This window comes from Siniperca chuatsi, linkage group LG13, assembly GCF_020085105.1.
Source record: "Siniperca chuatsi isolate FFG_IHB_CAS linkage group LG13, ASM2008510v1, whole genome shotgun sequence".
Classification (NCBI taxonomy): domain Eukaryota; kingdom Metazoa; phylum Chordata; class Actinopteri; order Centrarchiformes; family Sinipercidae; genus Siniperca; species Siniperca chuatsi.
In genome coordinates, this window is record NC_058054.1 from 25,843,642 (window position 1) to 25,871,009 (window position 27,368).

Genomic DNA, 27,368 nt, shown 5'->3' on the forward strand with positions numbered 1-27,368 from the left:
GGAAGGCTAGAGAGTTGATTGACATGATGCAGAGAAGGAAAGTGGACATACTGTGTGTCCAGGAGACCAGGTGGAAAGGTAGCAAGGCTAGAAGCTTAGGAGCAGGGTTCAAGTTGTTCTACCATGGGTCAGATAGGAAGAGAAACGGAGTAGGAGTTATCCTGAAAGAGGAGTTTGTGAGGAATGTTCTAGAGGTGAAAAGAGTATCAGACAGGTTGATGAGTCTGAAGCTGGAAATTGAAGGTGTGATGTTCAATGTTGTGAGTGGTTATGCCCCACAGGTAGGATGTGAGTTAGAAGAGAAGGAGAAATTCTGGAGTGAGTTAGATGAAGTGATGCAGAGCATCCCCAGAGGTGAGAGAGTGGTGATTGGTGCAGATTTCAATGGGCATGTAGGTGAAGGGAACAGAGGTGATGAGAATGTGATGGGCAGGTTTGGTCTTCAGGACAGGAACGCAGAAGGACAGATGGTGGTAGACTTTGCAAAGAGGATGGAAATGGCTGTAGTGAACACTTTATTCCAGAAGAGGCAGGAACATAGGGTGACATAAGAGCACTCAGGTGGACTACATCTTGTGTAGACATTGTAATCTGTAAGAGACCAGTGACTGTAAAGTAGTGGAAGGGGAGAGTGTAGCCAGACAACACAGGATGGTAGTGTGTAAAATGACTGGTGGTGAGGAAGATGAAGAGGACAAAGACAGAGCAGAGGACGAAGTGGTGGAAGTTGAAAAAGGAAGAATGTCGTGTAGTTTTCAAGGAGGAGCTGAGACAGACTCTGGGTGGTCGGGAAGTGCTCCCAGCTGGACGACTACAGCTAATGTGATCAGGGAGACAGGTAGGAGGGTACTCTGTGTGTCATCTGGAAAGAGGAAAGTGGACAAGGAGACTTGGTGGTGGAACAAGGAAGTTCAGGAGTGTATACAGAGAATAAGGTTAGCTAAGAAGAAGTGGGACACTGAGAGGACTGAAGAGAGTAAACAGGAGTACAGGGAGATGCAGCGTAAGATGAAGGTAGAGGTGGCAAATGTCAAACAAAGAGCATATGAGGACTTGTATGCTAGGTTGGACACTAAAGAAGGAGAGGTGGATTTGTACAGGTTGGCCAGACAAAGAGATAGAGATGGGAAGGATGTGCAGCAGTTTAGGGTGATTAAAGATAAGGATGGAAATGTATTGACAGGTGCCAGGAGTGTGATGGGAAGATGGAAGGAGTACTTTGAAGAGTTGATGAATGAGGAAAATGAAAGGGAACGAAGAGTAGAAGAGGTGACTGGTGTGGAGCAGGAAGTAGCAAAGATTAGCAAGAGTGAAGTGAGGACGTTGAAGAGGATGAAGAGTGGAAAGGCAGTTGGTCCTGATGACATACCTGTGGAGTTTGTTTAACAAGATCTTGAAGAGTGAGAGGATGCCCGAGGAATGGAGTGTACTAGTGCCAATTTTTAAGAACAAGGGAGATGTGCAGGGCTGTGGCAACTACAGAGGAATAAAGCTGATGAGCCATACAATGAAGTTGTGGGAAAGAGTAGTGGAAGCTAGGCTAAGGGCAGAGGTGAGCATTTGTGAGCAGCAATATGGTTTCATACCTAGAAAGAGTACAACAGATGCAGTATTTGCTTTGAGGATGCTGATGGAGAAGTAGTAAGAGAGGAAAATCTAGAGAGATGGAGGTCTCTGGGGGCTCTGGAAAACAGAAGAATGAAGCTTAGCCGCAGTTAGACAGAATACATGTGTGTCAATGAGAGTGACTCAGGAGGAACGGTGAGGTTACAGGGTGCAGAGGTGAAGAAGGTGCAGAACTTTAAGTACTTAGGGTCAATGGTTCAGAGCAATGGAGACTGTGGAAAAGAGGTGAAGAGGTGAGTGCAAGCAGGTTGGAGCGGGTGGAGAAAAGTGTCAGGTGTGTTGTGTGATAAAAGAGTATCAGCAAGAATGAAAGGAAAGGTGTTCAAGACGGTGGTGAGACCAGCGATGTTGTACAGCTTAGAGACAGTGGCACTGAAGAAAAGACAAGAGGCAGAGCTGGAGGTAGCAGAGCTTAAGATATTGAGGTTCTCTTTGGGAGTGACGAGGATGGACAGGATCAGGAATAAGTACATCAGAGGGACAGCTCATGTTAGATGTTTCGGAGATAAAGTCGGAGAAGCCAGATTGAGGTGGTTTGGACATGTTCAGAGGAGAGACTGTGAATATATTGGTAGAAGGATGCTGAGGTTGGAGCTGCCAGGCAGGAGGTCTAGAGGAAGACCAAAGAGGAGATTTATGGATGTAGTGAGAGGACATGAAGTTATTTGGTGTGAGTGAAGAGGATGCAGAGGACAGGGTTAGATGTAGGCACATGATTCGCTGTGGCGACCCCTGAAAGGGAACAGCCGAAAACAAAAGAATAAGTCTTATTACTATTATTATCATTATTTTTCCTATCACGATCCATTCCTATTATTATTATTATTTTATTAAAATAATATTACCACTACTATTACATTATTATTATTTTAAAATTCTAGGTGGAATTTGCATTGTGCATAAATTTCGCAAACTACTCTGCCTCTATGATCTTGGCAGAAAGAAGATAGAAAGGTGTTGCATCCTGTGAGGTGTAATAACACCGGCGAGAGCAGAGGGGGCTTTTGTGTAACAATAAAGCCAGCTGAGCTAACAGTGCAGCATGAAGTTCCACAAAAACCCACGTGAAAAAACAGGAACCCACATCCAACCTACTACTCTGGTTATTTTATTGGCTTCAAATGAGGCTTAACATTCACACAATTTCTTTTGACTGTTCAACACCCGCTACTACAATTATTAGTCTTATTATTATTATTATTATTATTATTATTATTATTACTGCTATCATTATTAATAATAATATTTTTACCATTACTATTACTTTACATCTCTATGAGGAACTTGCATTGTACAACTGTACGTTCTCTGCTGTCTCTCTCTCGCCCCCTCTCTCTTTCTCTCTCAACCCAACCGGTCAAGGCAGATGGTCGCCCACCCTGAGCCTAGGTTCTACTTAAGGTTTCTGCCTGTTTAAAGGGAGTTTTTCCTTGCCACTGTCGCCAAGTGCTTGCTCATGGTGGGAATTGTAAATATTATTATAAAGAGTACGGTCTAGACCTGCTCTATATGAAAAGTGCGTCCTGAGATAACTGTTGTGATTTGGCGCTACATAAATAAATTGAATTAAACTATTAAGCCCTTTCACTTAATCAGTCTCAACTTACTGTTCTTTGTACAACCTCAAATGTCGAGCACAGAACAAACAAATTTTTGCATTGCTGTCTGTAATTTTTTGCTTTTTGTTGATGACAGCAAAGTCTTTGTATAATGTAATAATCTTTGGTACAATTCTTCTTTCTGCTGCAGCTTTTTCTCTGCACATACAGTTCGATTGGCTGCTGGCTGATTGGTTCAAAGAAGATCTTTTATCATGAAAAGGAAGAGCTGATTTACAGCAAACTTTTTAATAGCAACATTTTTAATCTTTGAGCTTTGAGAGGGTACCAAGTAATTTAAGACTACTACTAATACTCTGTAATTGAGTCACAGTTTTTGTCCTAATAATTTACAATAAATTAATGAAAAAGGTCCTGTTGGGTATGGACACATCTGTGCTCCCAGGAAATACCTTACTGAAACCAAAGAACAGTGGCAAGCAGAGGGTATACAATTATAGCTACTTCTTTTTAAGTGAACATTGTTGTTAAGTGCCATTGTTCCATCTACTGGGGGCATGCATTATATATTACAGCAACTTTTTCAGTTACCAGTAGTTATAAAGGTAAAGTCTTAGTCCACTCCTAGACAGTGAGAAAGCTGCACTCACCATTTTGGTATTAAGCATGTGTGCAGTTTATTAATACTCTCGGTGTGATGGATATTAATAAACTTTTTGTTTGATACCTTGCCTGAGCCCACTGCCTTCTGCTGCATAGACAGACCACACAAACTGTGTCTGAGTCTGTTTACTGGTCACACCATCAGTGGCATTTTCAGCCTGATAGTAGCCAGGGAGATAAGGGCTAACTTTTACTAGAATTGAATTCAGCCATGCACAGAAGACACAGTCATGGGGAAAAAATAACCACCACGGCTAGACAAAGGACTTGAACAGATATAAGCGTTATTCCTGTTTATTCTCTCAGTCATATTTTGAAGTCATATTTTTTGACACTGAAGGTTTTACAGTGCTGTTATGACATTGATAATTTGTAAATATTGATGAATATTGTTAAAAATGACAGTTTTTAGTTACATAAGTGTCCTCATGAACCACTGGTTTTCTATGCGAATCATCCTCGGAGTAAATTGCTTTTATATTGCGAGGGGTATAGCTGTGATGTATGTGAGTGTGCCCATACTATTCAGCACTGATTTTGTAAGTGCAGTAAGTAATCAGTTACTATATTATATTAGAACTGAATCCAGTCAATAAAAAACATTCAGACATATGTTTGTCTTTTAGTAGGAATGAACACAAGGCCTCCAGCCTGTCCATCCATGTCCTTTCTTTTTGGCTCTCTGTTTTGGAAAATTTTCAACAGCGGGACAGGGCAGAGCAGATCAGGCAGGCAGCTGTTTGTATTTTCAGTCAGTGTTTTATGGAGGATTAGAGGTGAGAGCCTACAGCTGACAGTCCCTCTGGCTGCTTGGACGCCACACAGATGCCAATTAAATTTCAATTAAATTCAATTTTATTTATATAGTGCATTGGCACTGAAGTTATATCATTGCACTTTTCCTATAGAGCAGGTCTAGACCGTACTCTTTATTGTATTATTTACAGGGTCCCAACAATTCCCACCATGAGCAAGCACTTGGCGACAGTGGCAAGAAAAAATATTCTTTTAAGAGGCAGAACCAGACTCAGGGTGGGCAGCCATCTGCCGCTGCCGGTTGGGTTGAGAGAGAAAGAGAGAGAGAACTGGAGGAAAGGCGTAGAGTAGCACAATGCAAATATAGAATTTTACAGATGGAGAGAGAGAGGAGGAGAGAGGAAAGAGGTGCATCATGGGAAGTCTAGGCCTATAGCAGCATAACTAAGGGATGGTTCAGGACTCACCTGAGCCAGCCCTAACGCTTTAGCTTTATCAAAGAGGAAAGTCTTAAGCCTACTCTTAAATGTGGAGATGGTGTCTGCCTCCCGAATCAAAACTGGGACCTGATTCCACAGGAGAGGAGGTTGATAACTGAAGGCTCTGGCTTCCATTCTACTTTTGGAGACTCTAGGAACCACAAGTAACCCTGCATTCTGGGAGCACAGTGTTCTAGTGGGGTAATAAGGTATTATGAGCTCTTTAATATACGATGGTGCCTGACCATTAAGAGCTTTGTAGGTGACTAGAAGGATTTTTAATTCTATTCTGGGTTTTACAGGAAGCCAGTGCAGAGAAGCAAATATTGGAGAAATATGATCTCTTTTCCTAGTTCTTGTCAGTGTCTAACTTTGGTGTGCATGGAGGATTCATCGTTAACATGTACAAACTGAGATCGATCTGATAGATATAATTTAAACCAGCTTAATGTGGTTCCTTTCATGCCAATTAAATGTTCCAATCTCTGTAATATGTGATGGTCAATGGTGTCAAATGCAGCACTGAGGTCAAACAAGACCAGAAAATTGACTGTACTTGTATAGCGTCTTTCTACTCTTTCCAGCTACTCAAAGCGCTTCACACTAACTACATATCACATTCACCCCATTCATACACTGACGGCAGATGCCAACAGCTCAAAGAAACTAACTCATTCACACACACTCACATACCGGGCAGGACGTGATGAATTTTTCTCTAATAGTTAAAATTTTATCATTAAAGAACCTCATGAAGTCATTACTAACGAGGGCTATAGGAATGCATGGCTCAAGAGGGCTCTGACTCTCTGTCAGCCTGGCTACCGTTCTGAAAAGAAACCTGGGTTTTTTTACCTCTATTAATGATGAGTAGTAGGCTGCTCTGGCATTACGGAGGGCTTTCCTATATATTTTAAGACTATCTTGCCAGACTAAATGACATTCTTCCAGCTTGTTGGAACGCCATTCCCTTTCAAGTTTTCACAATGTTTGCATTAGCTTGGGGGTTACACCATGGAGCTAACCTACTTTGTTTAATTATCTTCTTTTTCAGAGGGGTGAAAGAAACAAGTGAGTCTGCAACACTATCAACAAGATGATCAGTTTGGGAGCAGCTGAAATTAGCATAGGAGCCCTCTGTTATATTGAGACACAGCACCAAATTAAATGCAGATTGGATCGTTTCCTTAAATTTTGCTACAGCACTATCAGATCAGACATCTAGAGTAGGAGTTTTTGCCTAATGGCTTGTAGTCCAGTAATAGGACTTCATATGTTATTATATGTTATATGGTCCGATAATGAAGAATTCTGTGGAAAGACTATTAAAGTAGTGTGCATGCTGCCTGTTGCCGTTGCTCTGTCTTGTCGTCTTACTTTTACCAACTTTTAGCTTTCCTTTTTCTATAAAACTTGAGTAAGTTTTGTGTAAGTGTAATTTAAACTACGCTCTTTACGAAAATGAGAGTAGAGAGTGTTTTGTTTGTTTTTTTTGCCGTGAAACTTCTTCTCCTGCTACTCGGTCAGGGCACCGCTACAAAAAAGCTGTTTGGCCACATTGTTTACACCAGGGAACAGCTAATCACACTGAAGCTGAGCAGCACGGCGCCCAGGACAACTGATGTCCCCACTGAGATAGGGAAGAGGACACACCAAGGATGCAGAGGTGGAACAAAGCGGCAAGGGAAGAGAGAGTCCCCTCTCTCTTCCCTCGCCGCTTTGTGAGATCACTGGCGAATAAAATGGACGAGCTAACAGCGTTAACCCGGAGTCAGATGGAGTTTCGTGAGTGTAGTTTAATGTGCTTCTGGCTATGGCTATACCAGGATATTCCAGATCATAACGTTTCCATCGACGGCTTTCAGACTGTTCGGGCCAACAGGGATCACACCGGGAGCGGTAAACGGAAAGGTAGCGGGCTTGCTGTTCTGGTCAACAACAGATGGTGTAACCCTGGTCACATTACTATCAAGCAGAGTATCTGTAGCCCGGACATTGAACTGTTAGTAAAGGGCATGGAGCCTAGCATCATCCAGTCTGCTTCTGGCAGGTCCCAGAAGTCCCTTCACCACACTGTCTCTGAACAGAGCCTGCTGCAGTGGATCTTCCTCTGGATTCTGTCCCAGTTCCTGTCTCCATTTCCTCAAAGCCGGATTTTCATTGTCCCATTGGGCAAACTGGATTCGGACAGGAAACTGCTGCCTCATGTGGGTTTGTCCAATCAGTGCCCTACCCCCAGCATTGTGGTCAGTATGGCTTTCATGTCTCCTACAACAAGCAACTGTCCCACTTGTTCGCCCCCTTGTGAACATTTGGTAGTCTCTGCACCAGTCCTTCCATGTCCATGGTAGTCCATGGCACATAATGCAGGTTGGCCAGCTTTACCAATAATGGACCCTGCATGCTCTTGGGGCCCATATCAGCAGACAGACCTACAGATCCCTTGTCATCCATTGTATATGTTTGTTCAGGTCCTGTCTTCCTTCCAATCTCATCTCGGGGGGGCAAGAGTCCCTGTCATCGTGCCAGGAGTGCAGGTGGATTTTTTTTAACCTAGCCCCCAGGTTCCCAGTGTCTTCTCTGCCTAGTTCATGCTCTCTTAGCTTCAGATCCTCAAATTGTCCTGTGTTTCATGTACCTCGCCTAACACTTCCTGTCTTAGTTCTACAAGGCTTCTCTCTATCTCTCCCAAACCTATCAGTTCCTCCTTAAAAGCTACACTTCCTTCATGCGTACCATACCCTCTCTCTTTTTCCCACTCACACTTGCCTTGCTCTGCTCAATTCCTTATTAACCTCTGCATAGGCTCCTTCCCCTAATGGGGGAGCCACTTCTGCCCGCTGTTTCCTTTTATCACTTTTTTTAACCTTTGGCCTCACTACCTGACCTGGCCGGGAAGGGTAGGACAGGTAGTCCTGTCCTACCCTTCCCTCCCTCTACCATCTGTCCTACATCTCTCTTTCTCACTATGAAGGTTTGGCATCTGTGGTGATATGGTGGAGAAGCTGCAGCTTCTTGAAGTTGACATTGTCTCTTAAATTAAAGAGTCTTCTTATAATTAAAGACAGTATATTATCACTTATTAGAGCTGTAATTAATTGTATTTATTTATTTATTTATTTTTTATTTATTATTATTATTATTATTATTATTATTATTATTATTGATTGCTTTTATCAAAACCAGCAAGTACTCTGTATCTCAAATTTAGTCAAATTATAGGTCTGACTCACATAAGATTTTATTTATAGTCCTGTAATTACAAGCCGATTAATTAATTAATTGTTCATTGAAATCTGAAAATAGTTAGAAATGCTGTCACAATCACACAAAGCCCAAAGTGACACCTTTCCAAAGCTTATTTTCTCCAAACAACAGTCCAAACCTCAAAGTTATTAACAATACATTAAACCATTAAAATGATTCAAAGGAAAACAGCAAATCCCTACATTTATAAAGCTGGAACCATGAAGCATCTTACATGAGAAAATGACTTAAACATTTCAACAACATCATTAATCGTCAATTAATTTAGTCAACTGACTAACAGTTTCAGCTTGTACACATATAAACAGTGATAGTTCAATTCTTAACAAAACATCATATATTAAAAACTCTTCCTATATTCTATATGTAAAAAATAGACTTATTTGTCAAAGCAATTAGTAACTGAAGCTGTCAGATAAATGCAGCAGAGCAAAAAGTACAATATCTCCCTCTAAAACTTAGTGGAGTAGAAGCAGAAAACAGCATAAAATATTCAAGTAAAGTACAAGCACCCCAAATCTGTACTTAAATGCAATACTTGAGGAAGTGTGCTTTAGTTACTGTCTACTAGTATATTTTATTGATTCACTTCCCCTCTAATTCTTGATCAGGGGTGCTGTGCTCCTGTCTGGAGCTGTTTTTCCAAAAATGTTTTGAAAATCCCTTTATAGCTAGAGCTAAATTTCGTCTTGATTTTTATTTTCTACTGAAGTAGGCTATTTGTTATTTACTTTAGTTGTTCTATTTTTATTTGTAACAATCTCCACAATATCCCTGCAAATAGTGTAAGAAAAGTTATTCCCATTAGTGTTACTCTTACACCTTTTATATATTTTACAATTTTTACTACTTCTTAAATCTCAGCTTTAGTGTCTTTCCTGCCCAGGGCCTTATTGCCAGAACCCAATATCTCTCAAGCGGGAGATCACAGCCCTATAGATGCTGTCTTAGCTGCTCCACCACAGCTGCCTGGCCAGATAATCTACCGTCCACACAGTCCTGTCTTATACAGCGGCAAGCCGCCTTCACCATAAACATTTTACCCCAGCAAGCTTGTATTTCTAGATCATGACATCTATGGTAGTCATTTTCACCACTCCCTGCCTTATTCAGTCCTATTCTTAGTGTAACTACCCAGCAATTTTGGCGGTGGAGAGGAGATTAGCAACAAGACTTGAATTCTTCAATAATAGACTTTTGTTTTAACCAACAAAAGCCGAGTTGGTCTGCAGAGCAACTGAAAAAACAAAAATGATACATAGCATTCTATATTGAGAAACCTCCCTCTTTCTGTATTTGGACATCAACTTCCTCTTCTTACATAACTTAAAAGCTGTTCCAAAATGTTTGTGTGTAATTCTCAGAACCTATAACATATATTCCTAACATGGTTGAGAGTGTTACGGACAGACAGGCAGGGGACACTGATATGGAGACAGATACTTGTTTATTAGGTTACAGCCTGATAGGACAGGTATGCAGGTATGGAGATGGGGGAGTCTGTTGGAGGGAAGACTTGCTGGTGTGGAGATCGCTGGAGAGGGAGATCACTGGAAGGGGAGATCACTGGAGAAGGACATCGCTGGAAAGGGAGATAGGGGTTATGCAGAGTAGCATGGGGAGTCCTTGTTTTGAACGCGGTTGGACACTGGCTGAGGTGAGTGCTGGGTTTTTATGCTGGCTGTGATTGGGTGCTGATGGGGAGCAGGAGTGTGATAGGGAGCAGGTGTGGATGATTAACAGATGGTGGAGCCTGAGGGCCAAAAAACCCCACCGACATGGTGGTTGTCCTCCACCACAGGGAGCAGGTTGATCCGAGCGGACGGCCGGGGTTTGGGCATGTGCGGAGCTAGGAGCCTCGGACAGACAACCCAGAGCCTGGACAGGTGTGGAGCTGGGAGCCTCGGACGGACAACCCGGAGCCTGGACAGGTGTGGAGCTGTGAGCCTTCGACAGACAACCCGGAGCCTGGACCTGGGTGTTGCGGAGGATCCCGGGCGGACGACCCAGTAGCTGAACCAGGGTGGAGCTGAGGACCTCGGGTGGATGACCTGGGGACTGGCCTGGTGTGGAGCTGGGGACCTTGGGTGGACAACCCGAGGGCTGGCCCTGTGTGGATCTCACCACATGAGGTCCGTGACAAAGATCAACATCATCCAGAGGCCAGGCGGAAAGTCGTCGGCGAAGGCTGAGGCCCGAGGCGAAGGCGAAGGCGGTGACTCCTTGGAGGCCGGCAGTGAAGGCGGAGACCTTCTGGAGGCCGGAGGTGAAGGCTGGAACCCTCTGGAGGCTGGAGACGAAGGTGGGAACCTTCTGGAGGCCGGCGGTGAAGGTGGAGACACTCTGGAGGCCAGAGACAAAGGTGGGAACCCTCCGGAGGCCAGTGAACCAGATCAGGAGCCGGCGGCGGGACAGCAGGACAGGGAGCAGGCGACGGGGCAGCAGGACAGGATGCTGGTGACGGGGCAGCAGGACAGGAAACCGACGATGGGAAGATTGGTAGAGCAGCGGGCTGGGCTAGTGGTGTCCGGGAACACGGAGCCTGCCACTCCGGCAGAGACGGAAGGTACTGCTGCTGCTGTGACGCAGCCGACGGTTCAGCGGCGTGCTGCGATCCAACCAGAAGAGAAGGTGGTTGCGATCCAGCATCGGCTAGGGATTGGTGCTGCTACGATCCAGTCGGGAGAAGAGGCGACTACGATCCAGCTGGGAAAGGAGGAGACTGTGATCCAGCAGGGAGTCCAGGACCAGGATGTTGCTGTGAACCAGCAGGGAATCCAGGGAACTGCTGCGATCCAGCCGGGAAAGGAGGTGACTGCGATCCAGTAGGAAGTCTGGGAGCAGGATGCTGCTGTGAACCGGTAGGGAGTCCAGGGAGCTGCTGCGATCCAGCCGGAAAAGGAGGCGACTGCGATCCAGCAGAGAGTCCGGGAGCGAGGAGGTGGTACAGTGAGCAGCTGGGCGACGGTGCAGGCGAGCGGCTGGGCAGCTGGGCAGCAGTGTAGGCGAGTAGCTGGTTAGTCGGCTGACGATTGGCAGTTCGGCGTGCAAGCTGGTGACTGCGTGGACCACCTTGAGCCAGACAGGTGCCCAGGTATGGATTTGGCACTGTGGGCTGCGTGTCTAGCGTCGATGGATAGAGCCACAGTGCGCCGTTGTCATCCACCACCGAATCGAAGAAAGGCGCCGGTCTGGCCCTTGACATGGTGAAGTGGGAAGTGACGGAGAGACTAAAGGAGTGTTGGTATGTAAAGGTCCGACCTTCTGTTAGGGACAGACAGGCAGGGGACACCGATATGGAGACAGATAGTTATTTATTAGGTCATAGCCTATAGGACAGGTGTGCAGGTATGGAGATGGGGGAGTCTGTTGGAGGGAAGACTCGCTGGTGTGGAGATCGCTGGAGAGAGAGATAGGGGTTATGCAGAGTAGCATGGAGAGTCCTTGTTTCAAACGCAGTCGGACACTGGCTGAGGTGAGTGCTGGGTTTTTATGCTGGCTGTGATTGGGTGCTGATGGGGAGCAGGTGTGGATGATTAACAGATGGTGGAGCCTGGCGTATCCGTGACAGAGAGTAGGACGTGGGAATTGAACGGTGTGTTCAACAGCAGGCAGAATATTCCTAGAATCACAAGTTATGAGCAGGTGAAAGATTGTGGGAATTGGAATGGATAAGCGCATGAGTCCTTCGGTTCATGTGTAATGACTGTGACTTCTCACTGTGACTTGACCACAGTCACTTTTGTCGGTTATTAGTAACAGCATGTTACTTTGTTACCTACTTTAAAGGTTATGTAAGTTTGGCTGCTGTGGTGTTTCTTCTCTTCACTTCCTAGAGATGACTTGTCTGTCCATCAGTGTCCACTGCTGTGATGTCCTGTTCTTTCAGAGTGTTATAAGAGCAGTGTAGCCTCTTTAAGGAATATCTCAGTCTGGAAGCTGAAGCAGGAATGCTTAATGGGAAGATGAAGTAGGGATGTAAGAGGCATTCTTTGTCCGTTTAGCCATGGTGGTTCTTACTGCCCATGCTAACTTGCAGGTTTGTATTTAGGGTGGCATAGTCACCTCTGAATCCTGACTGGTCACCTCAGGTGAGGCATGATTGGTTGATGGCTCTGTTGGTGATACAACATTAAAAACAGCAAATTGTAATTCTTGTGACTAAAATATGTCTGATGACCAAACTAACCAATTTGGCAATTGGTTTTGTTTGACAAAGACTAAAGCAGCACACACTGACATAATAATGTGACATGCATCATATTACCTGGTTAGCAAACGTGTTTGGACGAAAATACTGATGCTAAAGTTAAATATTTAAGTGAGGGAGGCTAAATGTAAACTTGTGATCACATTATGTCTGTCTGTGATTTAAAATCAGTGAGTGAATTTATAGATGTATCACTTCTGATGCACTTGGGCACATCAAACATCTAACCCCAGGTAACACCACTGATTAAATATTTCTCCACCTGAACCCCAAAACTTATCAAGGCATGGATAATTCAGTACTTACTGTATCTTGGCACCAAATCTACTCAGCATCTTTCTCTCTATTTGGGTTTTCTATCAAATTTTGAAAGGTTGTATTATGTGTGTATTACAAACAGCAAATACATATTGTATCCAATATCATATGTGTAACTTGGTGACATTTCACGGTTGGCCAACATATGGAAAGTCCCTCTAATTCCTGTGGATGTCAGCAACACAAGCTGAATTGAAATAAAAAAAAACAAGTTTTTTATGTTTTCATCCTACAGTTTCTTATAATTGCTAAGTCACATTTCTCTATGGGAGTTCACTTTTTCGAAACTCTTCACACAGTTCTCTTTACCGACATGCAGCTCGGCATAACAGTTCATTTCACATCTAAAATGCAAACTAATGCAACCAAAACACTTCATACACATCTCAGGATCTTGTGTACCCAAACACTGACAGCATTTGTCTGCCAATAGTAGCACTTTGTCACTCATATATATATATACTGTAAAAATAAAATCACTAACAACCGGTAGCATTACAATTTGTGTCACTATTGTCTTTATAAAAGTATTTTTTATTAATTTATGTAGCATAAACCATGATTCCATTACAATAAAATAAGATCACTTCTTTATTGCATGGATTGTGCTATCTTACAGAAAAGAATCAGAAATGTTGCGGTGTTGCCATTAAGGCAAAATGTTAAGGACTTTTATTTTGATACGATGTAGACCTGGAGTTCGGGGTTAGAGGTTATTTCCTGTATGGAAGAAAGGAAGCTGACAGTATGTGTGCACATGTAATCCATCTGTTGTTAGCACTAGAAGCAATGTCGTAAGTACAAAATTCATTATGTTAATAAGTTAATGTTACAATACTGTTTGAAAAGAAAAGAACAAACATAGTTATAGTGTTTATTTACATGTAGATACAGGTATATTTCATTAGACAAGATTTGTTAAAACATTCAAACTTTTTTCCTTTGTTACAGTTTTCACTCTGTCATGTAAGATGATGTTGAAAGCCACAGTAAACAGCAAGAAATCGCTCACTACGACTTTTCGTCATTTTTGCATCAGAGTTAGCTGGCTGTATAGCTACAGTTGCTACACTGCAGTGAGGACAGCACAGTTGCAATATGCTTCAATAGGCTTTTTTTTGTTGCCATTTTGGCATAGAGTAATTCCAAGTGCACAAAATGAAACTAAAGTAATTTCTCAGGAATGCAATACAAAACTATACATATTCACTATACATACTTGTATAGGATAATTACAGATATAGAACTACAACAGTGCTAGTCAACCCTGCCTTCTGCATTTGGCCACAAGTTCTCATCAACATAAACTTTGGTCATAAACTTTCCACCTCCATGAGGAAAAGATGTCCTCTGAGGCTGAGGAATGGAGAGTAAGGTGGAAGGAAAAGTGACAAAATCCCGAAATGGGCTGTAAACCACACTGTGAATGGAAGAGAATGGTAAAACGCCACATTGTCTCATACAATTACAAAACCCTCTAGATTCCTCCTCACTTGCCCCCTTGGGATAACAAGGCATACAGATGGAGAGGGAGAGGAGGAGAGAGGAGCTCAGTGCATCATGGGCAACTATAAGCTTTATCAAAGAGGAAAGTCTTAACTACTCTTAAATGTGGAGAATGTGTCTGCCTCTAGAACCCAAACTGGGATATGATTCCACAGGCGAGGAGCTTGATAGCTGAAGGCTGAATTAGGAATTAATTTTTTTTTAAAATTTCTTTTTAGTTGGTTTTTAGTTTCAGTAATCATTTTGAATGTAAATTTAACATTTTTTACAATAGTATGTAAACGTGCAAAATGGAGTGTTTATTCACAGAGGTTTGGTTGGTTGAGTTTGAGTGTGAAAACAGTTCATTAAATTTGAAAGATGTGGTCATTAAATGCATTTTGTGTAAAAGCAATGAAAAGTGATTCTCAGTTTGCTGTTGTGCTGACTGTGATCAGCTGTGTATCAGTGGTTCCTAACTGTTTTTGTTTTGTCCACAGCCCTGCCAGACGGACTAAAGTAGCCCTTTATCTGCACCACCCGTCATGTTTTACATGTGTTAATTCAAACTGATTTTAAACTGGATGTCATTTAACACTATTGATTATATAAGAGTCATATGAAAATTATTTTTCATACAACTGAATTGTCAGTGTTTAGGTTTGGTCAAGTTTGAATTTGTACTACTATGACTTGGAGTGGCAGACGCTGAATGTTTTAACCATTTATCCATTACTTTTAGCTAGTTTAACCATATTCCCAAAACTTTTTGATATTTCAGCTGTTTATCCATTACAGTTACCTAACTATTTGAAATGTTGATTCATTACGTTTTTCAACCATTTATCCTACTAATTGTTTAGACTTCTCTGCTCGCTTGCTAAGTTTTCACATGCTCTCAATCCCAGCATGTAATGTTCAGGTGTCAAAGCTGACTCAGTATGTAGATATATTTGTTAATCAAATTAAAATTTCAATTATTTTAAAATAGTTGAGCTACAGTCTTTCCATGCAGCCCCTGGCAACTGCAGGGTACATGTAGCCCTGGTTGGGAATTACTGCACTATGTGACCAGAAAAATAGATGTTCTTGTGCAATGTACAATACAGCCCAACAGAACAGCACTGCAATTATCTTACCTTTCTCAAATTTACTATAATGGACAGTTCCTATTGACACTGTGACAGAAAGCAGGTGAAATCTATTGTTATCTTCCAGCCCATATTTATTATTATAGTAGAATGCATTGTATTGAGAAGTGTTTCAAATGTTTTCTCCACTCCCATTTACACATATGAAAGAACAAAATATTAGAAAAACCTTTCAACATAGTGCAGTCCTACAGCCTCCAAAATTATCATAAATTTTATTAAACATTTCTCTGAAACTGTAAAAACAATTATCTTCACAAAAGTAGGATCTATTGCAGGGCTAATGTAATATGTTACATTGCCTTGCAGAAGTGTTTCTATTTGTCTGGTCACTGTGTGCACATTGTTATTTATAGCTTTTTATGTGAAGTCTGGCTGAAGAGTGAGTGAGGCAGTGGAGACAAATTATACAGATAGACCTCTTAAAGGTCCAGTGTGTAACATTTAGGAGGAGCTATTGGCAGAAATGGTAAATATTATTTATAAGTGTTTTCATTCATGTATAATCACCTGAAAATCTGAATCACTGTGTTTTCATTACCTTAGAATAAGCTATTTTTATTTACATATGGATTTACATATGGAACACTGGCTCTAGATAGGGCCATTCACATTTTTCGCAGCCACCGTAGTTTCTCCTACACACTTATAAAGGGAGGGTGAGGCGTATTCAAATGGTTGCAATCTGCAATTTCACCTCTAGAAGACACTAAATCCTACACATTGGACCTTTAAACATCTGATGATCACTTATAACAGTAAAATAACCTTCATTAGACGTTCATTGGAAGTAAGAAATGCAGTTTCCTGTAATCTGATGATCACCATTGGAATATCCTAAAAAAGTATGACCCTTTGATATGGAAGTAATTAAACTTGTTGCACTAGTTGATTGTTAATTATAGATTGGCCAATAAACAAACCTCAAATACTTTGGTGTCCTCAAACATGTAGAAACATTGCCTCAAATTTTTTAACTTTTCTAAAAAGAGGGTAACTATGTCCTCCCTTCTTTACACCTGCAACACACTGACATTATTTTATATTACACATAGATGATGTAACAAATAAAGTGGTTATAGGATCGAGTGCTGTCTGTAACTTAGCTGACTGTTCAGCCTTTCTGCACGCAGTTGGAAAGAGAGAAAGGAGACATTTAACACCTCGAAAACCAGGTCAACTTTTATTTCTGGACAGACAACAAGCAGGGTCAAAACAGAAACTGACAGATGGACAGAAGAGTTCAGCTAAGACATTTTAGAATTACAAAGTACAGCAAGGAACAGAAGAAGATTATTCAGTAATCAACCAACCTGTCTAATGTTGAATTACACACTTTTCATTTATTTAGTTTTTATATATATGTTGGGATTCAGGTAGGGCAGGTTTGGTTATTAGCAATAAACATATTTATCAATATTAATAAAATTATTAATGTAATCAAAATTATTCATATGAATTAATAATTACGGGGCACCATAAAACCGTTAACCAATAACCAAACAGGTTATTCACACAATAACCACAGTTGCCTGTGGTTATTGTGTGAATAACAAATATATATAATATAATAATATTATAATGATAATTATATATTATAATAATATATACATATATATACACATATGTATATATATATACACATATGTATATATATATACATATATACACATATATACACATATATATATATATTTAAATATATATATATATTTAAATATATATATATATATATATATATATATATATATATATATATATATATATATATATTTAAATATATATATATATATATATATATATTTAAATATATATATTTAAATATATATATTTAAATATATATATATATATATATATATATATATATATATATATATATTTAAATATATATATATATATATTTAAATATATATATATATATATATATATTTAAATATATATATATATATATATATATATATATATTTAAATATATATATATATATATTTAAATATATATATATATATATATATATATATATATATATATATATATATATATACATACAGTGGTGTGAAAAAGTGTTTGCCCCCTTCCTGATTTCTTATTTTTTTTGCATGTTTGTCACACTTATATGTTTCAGATCATCAAAAAATTTCAATATTAGTCAAAGATAACACAAGTAAACACAAAATGCAGTTTTTAAATGAAGGTTGTTATTATTAAGGGAAAACAAAATCCAAACCTACATGGCCCTGTGTGAAAAGTGATTGCCCCCTAAACCTAATAACTGGTTGGGCCACCCTTAGCAGCAACAACTGCAATCAAGCATTTGTGATAACTTGCAATGAGTCTTTTACAGCGCTGTGGAGGAATTTCGGCCCACTCATCTTTGCAGAATTGTAATTCAGCCAGATTGGAGGGTTTTCGAGCATGAACTGCCTTTTTAAGGTCATGCCACAGCATCTCAATAGGATTCAGGTCAGGACTTTGAGTCTTCATTTTGTTCTTCTTCTGTGACCTCCCGAATCCTGCAAAGGTCATGTGACAGCAAAGGTTCCTGGTAGAAGTTTATCAGTTCTCTAAATTGTTCTCTGAGTTCTGGAAAGATTTAAAATTCTTTATCATCACCTCATCACCATCTTTATCACACTACATGATCATCCTCCTTGGAAAAAATATTTTGTATTTTATTATTGTCTACACAAACATGAAAATAACATAAAAACTGAATGATTTAAACTTGTTGTAAAACATCATTGTACAGTGGAAATATTTATAGGACAAATAAAAAGTATAAAACATATGCACTGAGATGCGCATCAGTATCTGATCCAGCTCTCCAGACACTGTAGGAAGGCAAAAAATATGATAGATTTTTCCCAGGGAAACGTTCTTTGCTATAATAGTTATGAAACTTTATCATCGGTAAATCAATGGAAAAGGCAGGAAGGAGAAGGTAGAGAGCAATAACACCACAGCAAAAAGTAATAAGCATGAAAGATATTGCAACAACAAAACAAAACAGATACATTTGGCAAATTCCTCTTTTAACATCAGAAACTAAGGATGGAGCCCAGCTTTTGCATGTTACTTCATTTTATGATTTATAATTTTAGGAAATACACTTATTTGCTTGCCAAGAGCTAATGTTCAGATTGATACCACTATCATGTCTGTATGGTAAATAGGATACTTTGCTTGGACCAAATCTATTCACCTTCATCTATTCATATGCTTCCTTTAGACAATATTATTAGGAAATACTCCATTGTTATGCAGATGATACCCAATTATATCTATTGATCAAGCCAGATGAAACCAATCAGTTAGCTAAACTTCAAGCATGCCTTAAGGACACAAAAACCTGGATGACCTGCAATTTTCTGATGTTAAACTCAGTTAAAGTTATTGTACTTGGCCCCAAACTGTGGAATCACCATAAAAAAGAATAAATCTGTAAAAGAATAAGACAATCAATGTGGAAGTGTAAAGAGAAATAAATAAAAGAATAAATGTCAGTAAAATAATGTGGAAATTTAAAGAGAAATAAAATAATATATAAATGTGGAACTATAAAGACAAACAACAAATATAAAAGAATAATAATAAGCATTTTCTTTTATTTGTATTTCTATTTATTTATTTCTGTATATACATATTTATATTTACAAATATACATATTTATTTATTTTATATAATGTAATGTATTTATTTGTATCCCTTTATTTTTCTTTATTATTTTCCCTATTGCTTTTTCTTTTCCGTATTGCTTTTGCTGTTCCTTGTAGGGCCAAACTGTCAATCAACTGCATTTGGGTGGGCCTTCCTGCCCATGCTGAGTAGTCGATTCCTGCACACATGACAATCCTGCCTTGGAGCTGTTTTTTGTTTTGTTTTTTAACACGGACGACAGGAAGTAAATGCACCGTGGAGGATTGGACTAGGTGGGAGCTGAGGACGGGAAGAGGAAATGGAGTCAGAGGAGGAATCGGAGTGGGAAATTGGAAACGAGGACTCGAGAGGATTTGAAAATTAAAAGAAAAGGAAGAAGAGTAATTCAAGTGATTTCAGTCAGACAATGAGGACAAAGGAGACGTATCTTGTTGGGATGGTAGCTGTGACACAAACAGACAGGACACAAACAGCTGTGACACAAACAGACAGGATTTTCAAGGATCCACATGATATTGGAAAGTTTGTAGGAGGAAAGCTTGGTGATGTAAGATCGGTGAGCACAAGGAGAAGTGGGATGGTTATCATTGATTGTATATCAAAGGGTCAGAAAGATAGAGCCCTGAAGATTTGTGCATTTGGAGATCATAGCAGTGTGACTTGCTTCCCACTTGGATCAGAAGTAAAGAAGAAGGGAGTAGTAAGTGGCGTGCCTCTGACAGTAGAGGCCGTTGAAGGTGTGTGTGAGGCAAGAAGGCTAACAAGATTCCAAAATGGGGAGAAAGAGGACAGTAATTCAGTGTGTTCGACTTTTGAGGGTGACTTGCTGGAAAGAGTGTATCTAGATTATGTGTGTTACAGGGTGAGGCCACATAAGAGAGCTCCTCTTAGATGTTTCAAGAATATGGACAAGTTGCTGCAGTATGTAGAGGAGTCAGAAGATGTGGGAGATGTGGGAAGGATAACTGTAATGTGGAGGAGTGCAAAGTGCCTGCACTGCGAGGGAAATCACCATGCAGAATCAGCACAGTGCCCAAAAAGACTTAGGGAAGTAAAAGTAAATAAGATCAGAGCTGAAAAGGGAATGTCATACGCTGAAGCTGCTAAGAGAATGGAGAGGAATGGTGAAATGGTGGCAGTGCAAAAGGAAAAGGAGCAGAAATGGAATAGAGATGATCAGAGCATTTGCATGGACAAGAAACGATTTCTGGCATTTATTGCCATGGTTAGAAATTGTGCTGCTGAAATAACGGGGAAGTCGGAAAGGATAAAGATGGTGCTAGACACTGCAAGGAGATTCTTGAATGTTGGAGAAGATCTAGATGTTACATTGAGGGAAGGAGTTGCACCAACTCAGACAACTGAGTCTGGGTTATAGAATGGACTATGTCATGGGATCACTTTGGGTGGACGCTGTAAATAGTTTACACTGTGACGCTGTTAAAATCCAGCAATTGGCAGTAATGCACACTTATGGATGCCAACCGCCATAAAACTCAACAGAAGAAGAAGAAGATGCACCGTGCGCGTGCCAGTGTGGATGTGGTTGTAGTTTGACAGACGGCACTTATCTTCGGCCACGCCAACACTGTTCTTATGCGTCGGTAAGTTGCTTTCTACCTCAGATAACATCCATATGCTCAACCTAGAGTTCAGACATTAGTTTATTACAGTAGGGCAGTCGTTGGCATTTTGTGTTTATCTAGCTACAGAGACGGTGTAGTCCCTCATTCGTCCAGGAGTGTTCTATCGTAGAAAAGACGTTTCGTTTTGGCTTCCATCTGGAAGTCATTCTCAATTGAGAATGACTTCCAGATGGTAGCCAAAACGTCTTGATTCTGAAAACAGTGTCCAGATGACTACGACTGAAACCTTTTCTACGCTAGCTACAGAGGCATTATAAGCTAATGCTAGCTAGGCCTGGGTTAAGTTAATAGCTTGCTAACAACCTAAGCTAATGCTATCAAAGTAAGTTAGTAGCTAAAGTTATTTAAGTCTACCGTTGGTTGCTAACTAATTTACAACGCTAGCCACCCAGGGGCTGCTATGTCAGTCGGGAGCCTGTAACCTAATGTTACTGTAATATAGTGATGCCGAGATCAAAAAGTGGCTGATGGTATGCCACTAGTGGTTCAGCAGCGTATGCCACTTGTGTTCCACTGGCACATACTGTTTCCTAACGGCAGGTAGCACTTGAAAGTGGTAGGCCACTGTCAGACTGGCTAAATAATACATCCATGCATAGAGCAGGCTCCTTTCCAGTCAAGATGGTGGCGAAGCTAGCGAAAACAGTGATGTATTCATCTCGTATCGCGGCTAACTTTAGTGGATCATAACATTTTGGGTAAGAAATTAATTTGCAAATGCTCCGGTTCAAGTTGAGACCAAACTATGGATCTATGGATGTCAGTTTTTGAGCCACAACAAATGCCAAAATGTGACCTGCAACAGACCACGTAACGTTAAGCCTTGTTATTAGCCTAACAGTTGTTGATCACTTGCTGCCGGTTAGGAGGAGTGAGGAGTCAGCAGTTGGTATACAACAGCCAGTTCTGGCTTTTTAAACTATGCATATAAACTCTACATATAAAAGTAATGTTACTATTTCTATACTGTGTGTTATCATGTCAACAAATTTTATTTATTGATAATTATTATTATTTGTAATGTAGCACTGAAATCCTACTACCTCATTTCAGTATGTAAATTTGTTTTAGGATAATTAAGCCCACCTTGACCTTGGTCCACCTCTGTGTGTTGATAGATCCTAAAACATTTTTACTACTATTTTTAATGTGCAGTAAAGTCATTTACTAAACTGTTGCTCTAAGTCAGTTGATTTCTCGTACATTATATTGTTACGGACAGAGTAACCGGAGACGATGGTAAGGATACAGAGAATGTTTATTGCAACACAGAAGTATTACGGAGTGAAATAGATACTGTCCTTTATCTTACTGATGGCGGAATCGTGTGGGCACTGGGGCGACACACACGGAAGACAGGAGACACACAGGAGCTCCGGATACAGGAGACAGACGGGAGCCAGGAGTAGGAGCGACACACTCAGGAGATTTGAGACAGACAGGAGCCGGGAGTTGGAGCGACGCACTCAGGAGACTGGAGATAGACAGAAGCCGGGGTTCGGAGTTCCAAGGGGTAAATCTCCAATGAATCGTAGTGGTGAGTCCGTGAAGCATACGTAGGAAGACTGCTATAATCTGTCCTTAGTATTAACGAGACCGGACACTGACTGAGGTGAGGAGCTGGGTTTTATAGGGAGTAGAGTGGCTGATTAAGTGCAGGTGTGTGATGGGTGACAGGTGTTGGTAATCAATACTCAGGTGAGGGAGTGCGCTGTGAAGGGGAGCCTGAAGAGTGAAGTGACGGGGAGCCTGGTGTGACTGTGACATATATATCTGGAACTAAGTTTTATATCAATATATACAATAATCAAATCACAGGAAGACATTAGTGGCATTTTTGCTTGTCAGAATGTAGATTATTCAGTAAAAGGCCATACTCATAGTCGTCTTATTTGTCCCTTAACACTGACAACCAAGAATCAGAAGAGAAATATAAAGTTTGGTTTTCTGACTTGTGTCATATGTACGTATCAAATATAATTAACCTAATCTAATGCGCATGCACCAACGTGCATGCTGCCTGTTGCCATAGCTCCGTCTCGTCTTCTTATGTGTGCACTGACGTGATAATGAGCCGCTGTAACAAAAGAGTTTCCCCTCGGGGATCAATAAAGTATTTTTGATGCTGATTCTGAACAATTCACTTAAGTATCCTGTTACATTTAACAAGGTATGTGGCAAATTATTGTTAGTCTTATTACTATTATTATCATTATTATTCCTATAACTATCATTCCTATTAGTATTTCTTTATTAATATTAATATTACCACTGCCATTACATTATTATTATTTTAAAATTCTAGGTGGAATTTGCATTGTGCTTCCTCTCTCTAAACTCTCTAAACATACACTCTGTTTTACGTTTGTCTTTACAGGTACATTTGTGAGAAGTGACATACAGAGTCCAGTGAAGTAGAAAGTATTTGTTGAGAGGAGATACAGAGGTAATGTGTTAGAATGTGCATGCAGCACAATATGTAGTATTGTAAACACTTACAATAATTACCGTGATGTGGGAGTGGAAAGAACGATATGAAACATTGCATCAGACAATGGACTTGTCTCTGTACTTGTCTTGTTAGATCTTAGTGCTGCATTCGACACCATTGACCATCACATCCTATTACAGAGACTGGAACATGTGATTGACATTACAGGAACTGCAGTAAGCTGGTTTGAATCCTATCTATCAGATCGATCTCAGTTTGTACATGTTAACAGTGAGTCCTCCGTGCACGCCAAAGTTAGACACGAGAGTGCAGCGACGACTCATCCAAGAGGTCACAAAAGACCCCACAACAACATCCAAAGAACTGCAGGCCTCACTTGCCTCAGTTAAGGTCAGTGTTCATGACTCCACCATAAGAAATAGACTGGGCAAAAATGGCCTGCATGGCAGAGTTCCAAGATGAAAACCACTGCTAAGCAAAAAGAACATTAAGGCTCGTCTCATTTTTGCCAGAAAACATGACCCCCAAGACTTTTGGGAAAATACTCTGTGGACTGACGAGAGAACATCATACCAACAGTAAAATATGGTGATGGTAGTTTGATGGTATGGGGCTGTTTTGCTGCTTCAGGACTTGGAAGACTTGCTGAAACTCCTGAAGAAGAATGTCCGGCCATCTGTTCGTGACCTCAAGCTGAAGCAAACTTGGGTTCTGCAGCATGACAATGATCAAAACACACCAGCAAGTCCACCTCTGAATGGCTGAAGAAGAACAAAATGAAGACTTTGGAATGGCCTAGTCAAAGTCCTGACCTGAATCCTATTGAGATGCTGTGGTATGACCTTAAAAAGGCAGTTCATGCTTGACAACCCTCTAATCTGGCTGAATTACAACAATTCTGCAAAGATGAGTGGGCCAAAATTCCTCCACAGCGCTGTAAAAGACTCATTGCAAGTTATCGCAAACGCTTGATTGCAGTTGTTGCTGCTAAGGGTGGCCCAAAAAGTTATTAGGTTTAGGGGGCAATCACTATTTCACACAGGGCCATGTAGGTTTGGATTTTGTTTTCCCTTAATAATAGCAATGTTCATTTAAAAACTGCATTTTGTGTTTACTTGTGTTATCTTTGACTAATATTGAAATTTTTTGATGATCTGAAACATTTAAGTATGACAAACATGCAAAAAAATAAGAAATCAGGAAGGGGGCAAACACTTTTGCACACCACTGTATATGCTTCCTCTAGGCAATTTTATTATGAAACACTCCCTAAACTTTCATTGTTATGCGGATGATACCCAATTATATCTATTGATTAAGCCAGATGAAACTAACCAGTTAACTAAACTCCAAGCATGCCTTAAGGATATAAAAACCTGGATGACCTGCAATTTTCTGATGTTAAACTCTGACAAAACTGAAGTTATTGTACTTGGCTCCAAACACCTCCAAGACACATTATCTAAAGACATAGTTGCTCTAGATGGCATTGCCCTGGCATCCAGCACCACCGTAAGAAACCTTGGAGTTATCTTTGAACAGGATTTATTCTTTAACTCCCACATGAAACAAACTTCAAGGACTGCCTTCTATCACCTATGTAACATTGCAAAAATCAGGCACATCCTGTCTCAAAATGATGCCAAAAAACTAGTGCATGCATTTAAGACTCTCCACATGATCCAGAAGGCTGCGGCACGTGTACTGACAAGAACTAGGAAAAGAGATCATATTTCTCCAATATTAGCTTCTCTGCACTGGCTACCTTTAAAATCCAGAATAGAATTTAAAATCCATCTCCCACCTACAAAGCCCTTAATGGTCAGGCACCGTCATAAGAGTTTATAGTACCCTATTACCCCACTAGAACACTGCGCTCCCAGAATGCAGGGTTACTTGTGGTTCCTAGAGTCTCCAAAAGTAGAATGGAAGCCAACTTGACAAGCAAGTGAGTGTTGAGCAGTGGCAAGTGTGTAGGGAGGGTCAAACGAGCGCTCATCACAGCCCTGTGTTCGCGGGACCGCATTTGTGTATGGGGAGCAGAAATGCTCCCTCACGAGGATGCTTTTCTACTTGCAGATACTGTTCTGTGAGCTCGCAAAGCAGAAATGCTCAGGTGAGCCCTGAACCATCCATTAGTTATGCTGCTATAGGTCTAGACTGATGACCCATGATGCACTGAGCTCCTCTCTTCTCCTCCTAACCCTCCCCATCTGTATGCATTTTTATCCATTAATGCATGTTACTAACTCGACAGCTTCTCTCTCCCATAGTTTTGTGATTTCTCATCTCTCTCCTCTCTCCTTCTGTTGCTTTCTACAGGTATTTCCGCATCCGGTGTGGATTTTTTTCTTTTTTTGTAACCTGTCCCAGTACAACCATAGTCTGATATGCTGGCCACTGAGCAGCTTCACTGGAGCAGTTCGGGTTAAGAGCCTTGCTCAAGGGCACCTCAGTCATAGTAATGGGGGCAAACGCTACTTTTCACTTTCCCCACCCAGATTTATCCTGCCGGTCCAGGTGGAGTTTGTCACCTTTGGACATACCCAGGCTATCTGTTTCCCCTGTTTCCAGTCTTTATGCCAAGCTAACTTAGCTGGCTGATGGCTCTAGCTTTGTAGCATCTTCTCATCTGAATCTCAGCTATAAACATATTTCCCAAAATGTCAAACTTTTCCTTTATGTGGGACTAATTTGCTATGGGAAAATTCACTCTAAATGACTGAACTAGATACCACCTAGCACAGGTGACTTCAGCACAAACCTTGCAACTTTCGGAAGCGCTGACTGAAGCAATCATAAATCACTTACTCATTAATTACGCTCAACAAAACTAGTGCTTGCTTCTACAGTACAACCTTTCATGTCTTGTTAGCATGAAGTAATGTAGATACATTACGTTTTTTGGCATGATGTGAGAGACAGTATGTAGGCTATGGGTTAAAAGGACGGTGTAGTCCCTCATTCGTCCAGGAGTGTTCTATCGTAGAAAAGGTTTCAGTCGTAGTCATCTGGACACTGTTTTCAGAATCAAGACGTTTCGGCTCCCATCTGGAAGTCATTCTCAATTGTGAAAAAATTACTGATTACTGGGCCATCATGGAAACAATTAGGTCAGTTTCAGGTGAAATTAGGCAGAGTGAACAGCAGATACTCAGGAAGACGCCTTCCTGAGGGCAGGGCTTAAGTAACACAGAGTAGCTTAAATTTCTGAGTTCCCGGTCCATTTTTCACAATTGAGAATGACTTCCGGATGGGAGCCGAAACGTCTTGATTCTGAAAATAGTGTCCAGATGACTACAACTGAAACCTTTTCTACGATAGAACACTCCTGGACGAATGAGGGACTACACCGCCTTATTTTGAAGAATTTTGGGCAGAAATCCTTGGCTCTGGTTCGGGAACTCGAAAACACAGCCAAGAAATTAGCAGACCACAGGAACCATCTCCGTTTTAATCTAAGATGCAGGCAGAGCAAGATTATTCCCAAGAACCTACAGATTAAAGCACCAGTAAAAGGACACAGAGCAGAGAAGATCTGGAGAAGAAACCTGACCCAGATGCTTAGTGAAAGGATCAGGGAAAACTACTCAAGAATAGACAATTTGAAGAACAGAACAGAATTTTTGCAGAAGAAGTTAACAAGCATTGTCCCAGAAGAAATCCTCAAGAGAGTGATGGATTTTACACAGGTAGCACAGGGAGCACAACATAGGAAGATCAAGAAGCGGCAAATTAAGAAATTTAACATCCTTTTGAATAAGAAGAATCTAGGAAAAGACCAGCGCAACAGGAGAGCAGGGACTGAACAAAGGGAGATGTGTGTTAACAGAAACAATTGGATAAAAAACTTATCAGACCGCATCCTGACACAGGCAGAAAAAGATGTGCTCTCAAAAGGGCTCATCTTTTCAGTTACGTCCAACCACATCCCTACAGTGGACTACATCACGGCCACAGAAACAGCCATTAGGAAGAACAAGATGACAGAAGCAGAGGCTGCAGACCTGAGGCTATGTGTCACAGCAACACTAAAGAGTGTCAAGTTACCTCCTTCTAACATTACATCCGACGAGAGGAGGGCACTCTCAGCACTGCAGA

At 40.8% G+C, this 27,368-nt stretch overlaps 1 protein-coding gene across 1 annotated transcript in view; it reads left to right on the plus strand.

The window, feature by feature from the left end:
* The window catches only part of LOC122887519, a 51,249-nt gene extending 30,444 nt beyond the window's left edge, over window positions 1-20,805 (plus strand). Inside the window, exon 2 of the mRNA XM_044220819.1 lies at window positions 19,286-20,805. Within this exon, the coding sequence (XP_044076754.1) occupies window positions 19,576-20,547 (972 nt within the window). The 5' untranslated portion in view covers window positions 19,286-19,575 and the 3' untranslated portion in view covers window positions 20,548-20,805. The remainder of the gene's footprint in view (window positions 1-19,285) is intronic.
* Window positions 20,806-27,368: the final 6,563 nt, after the last annotated feature.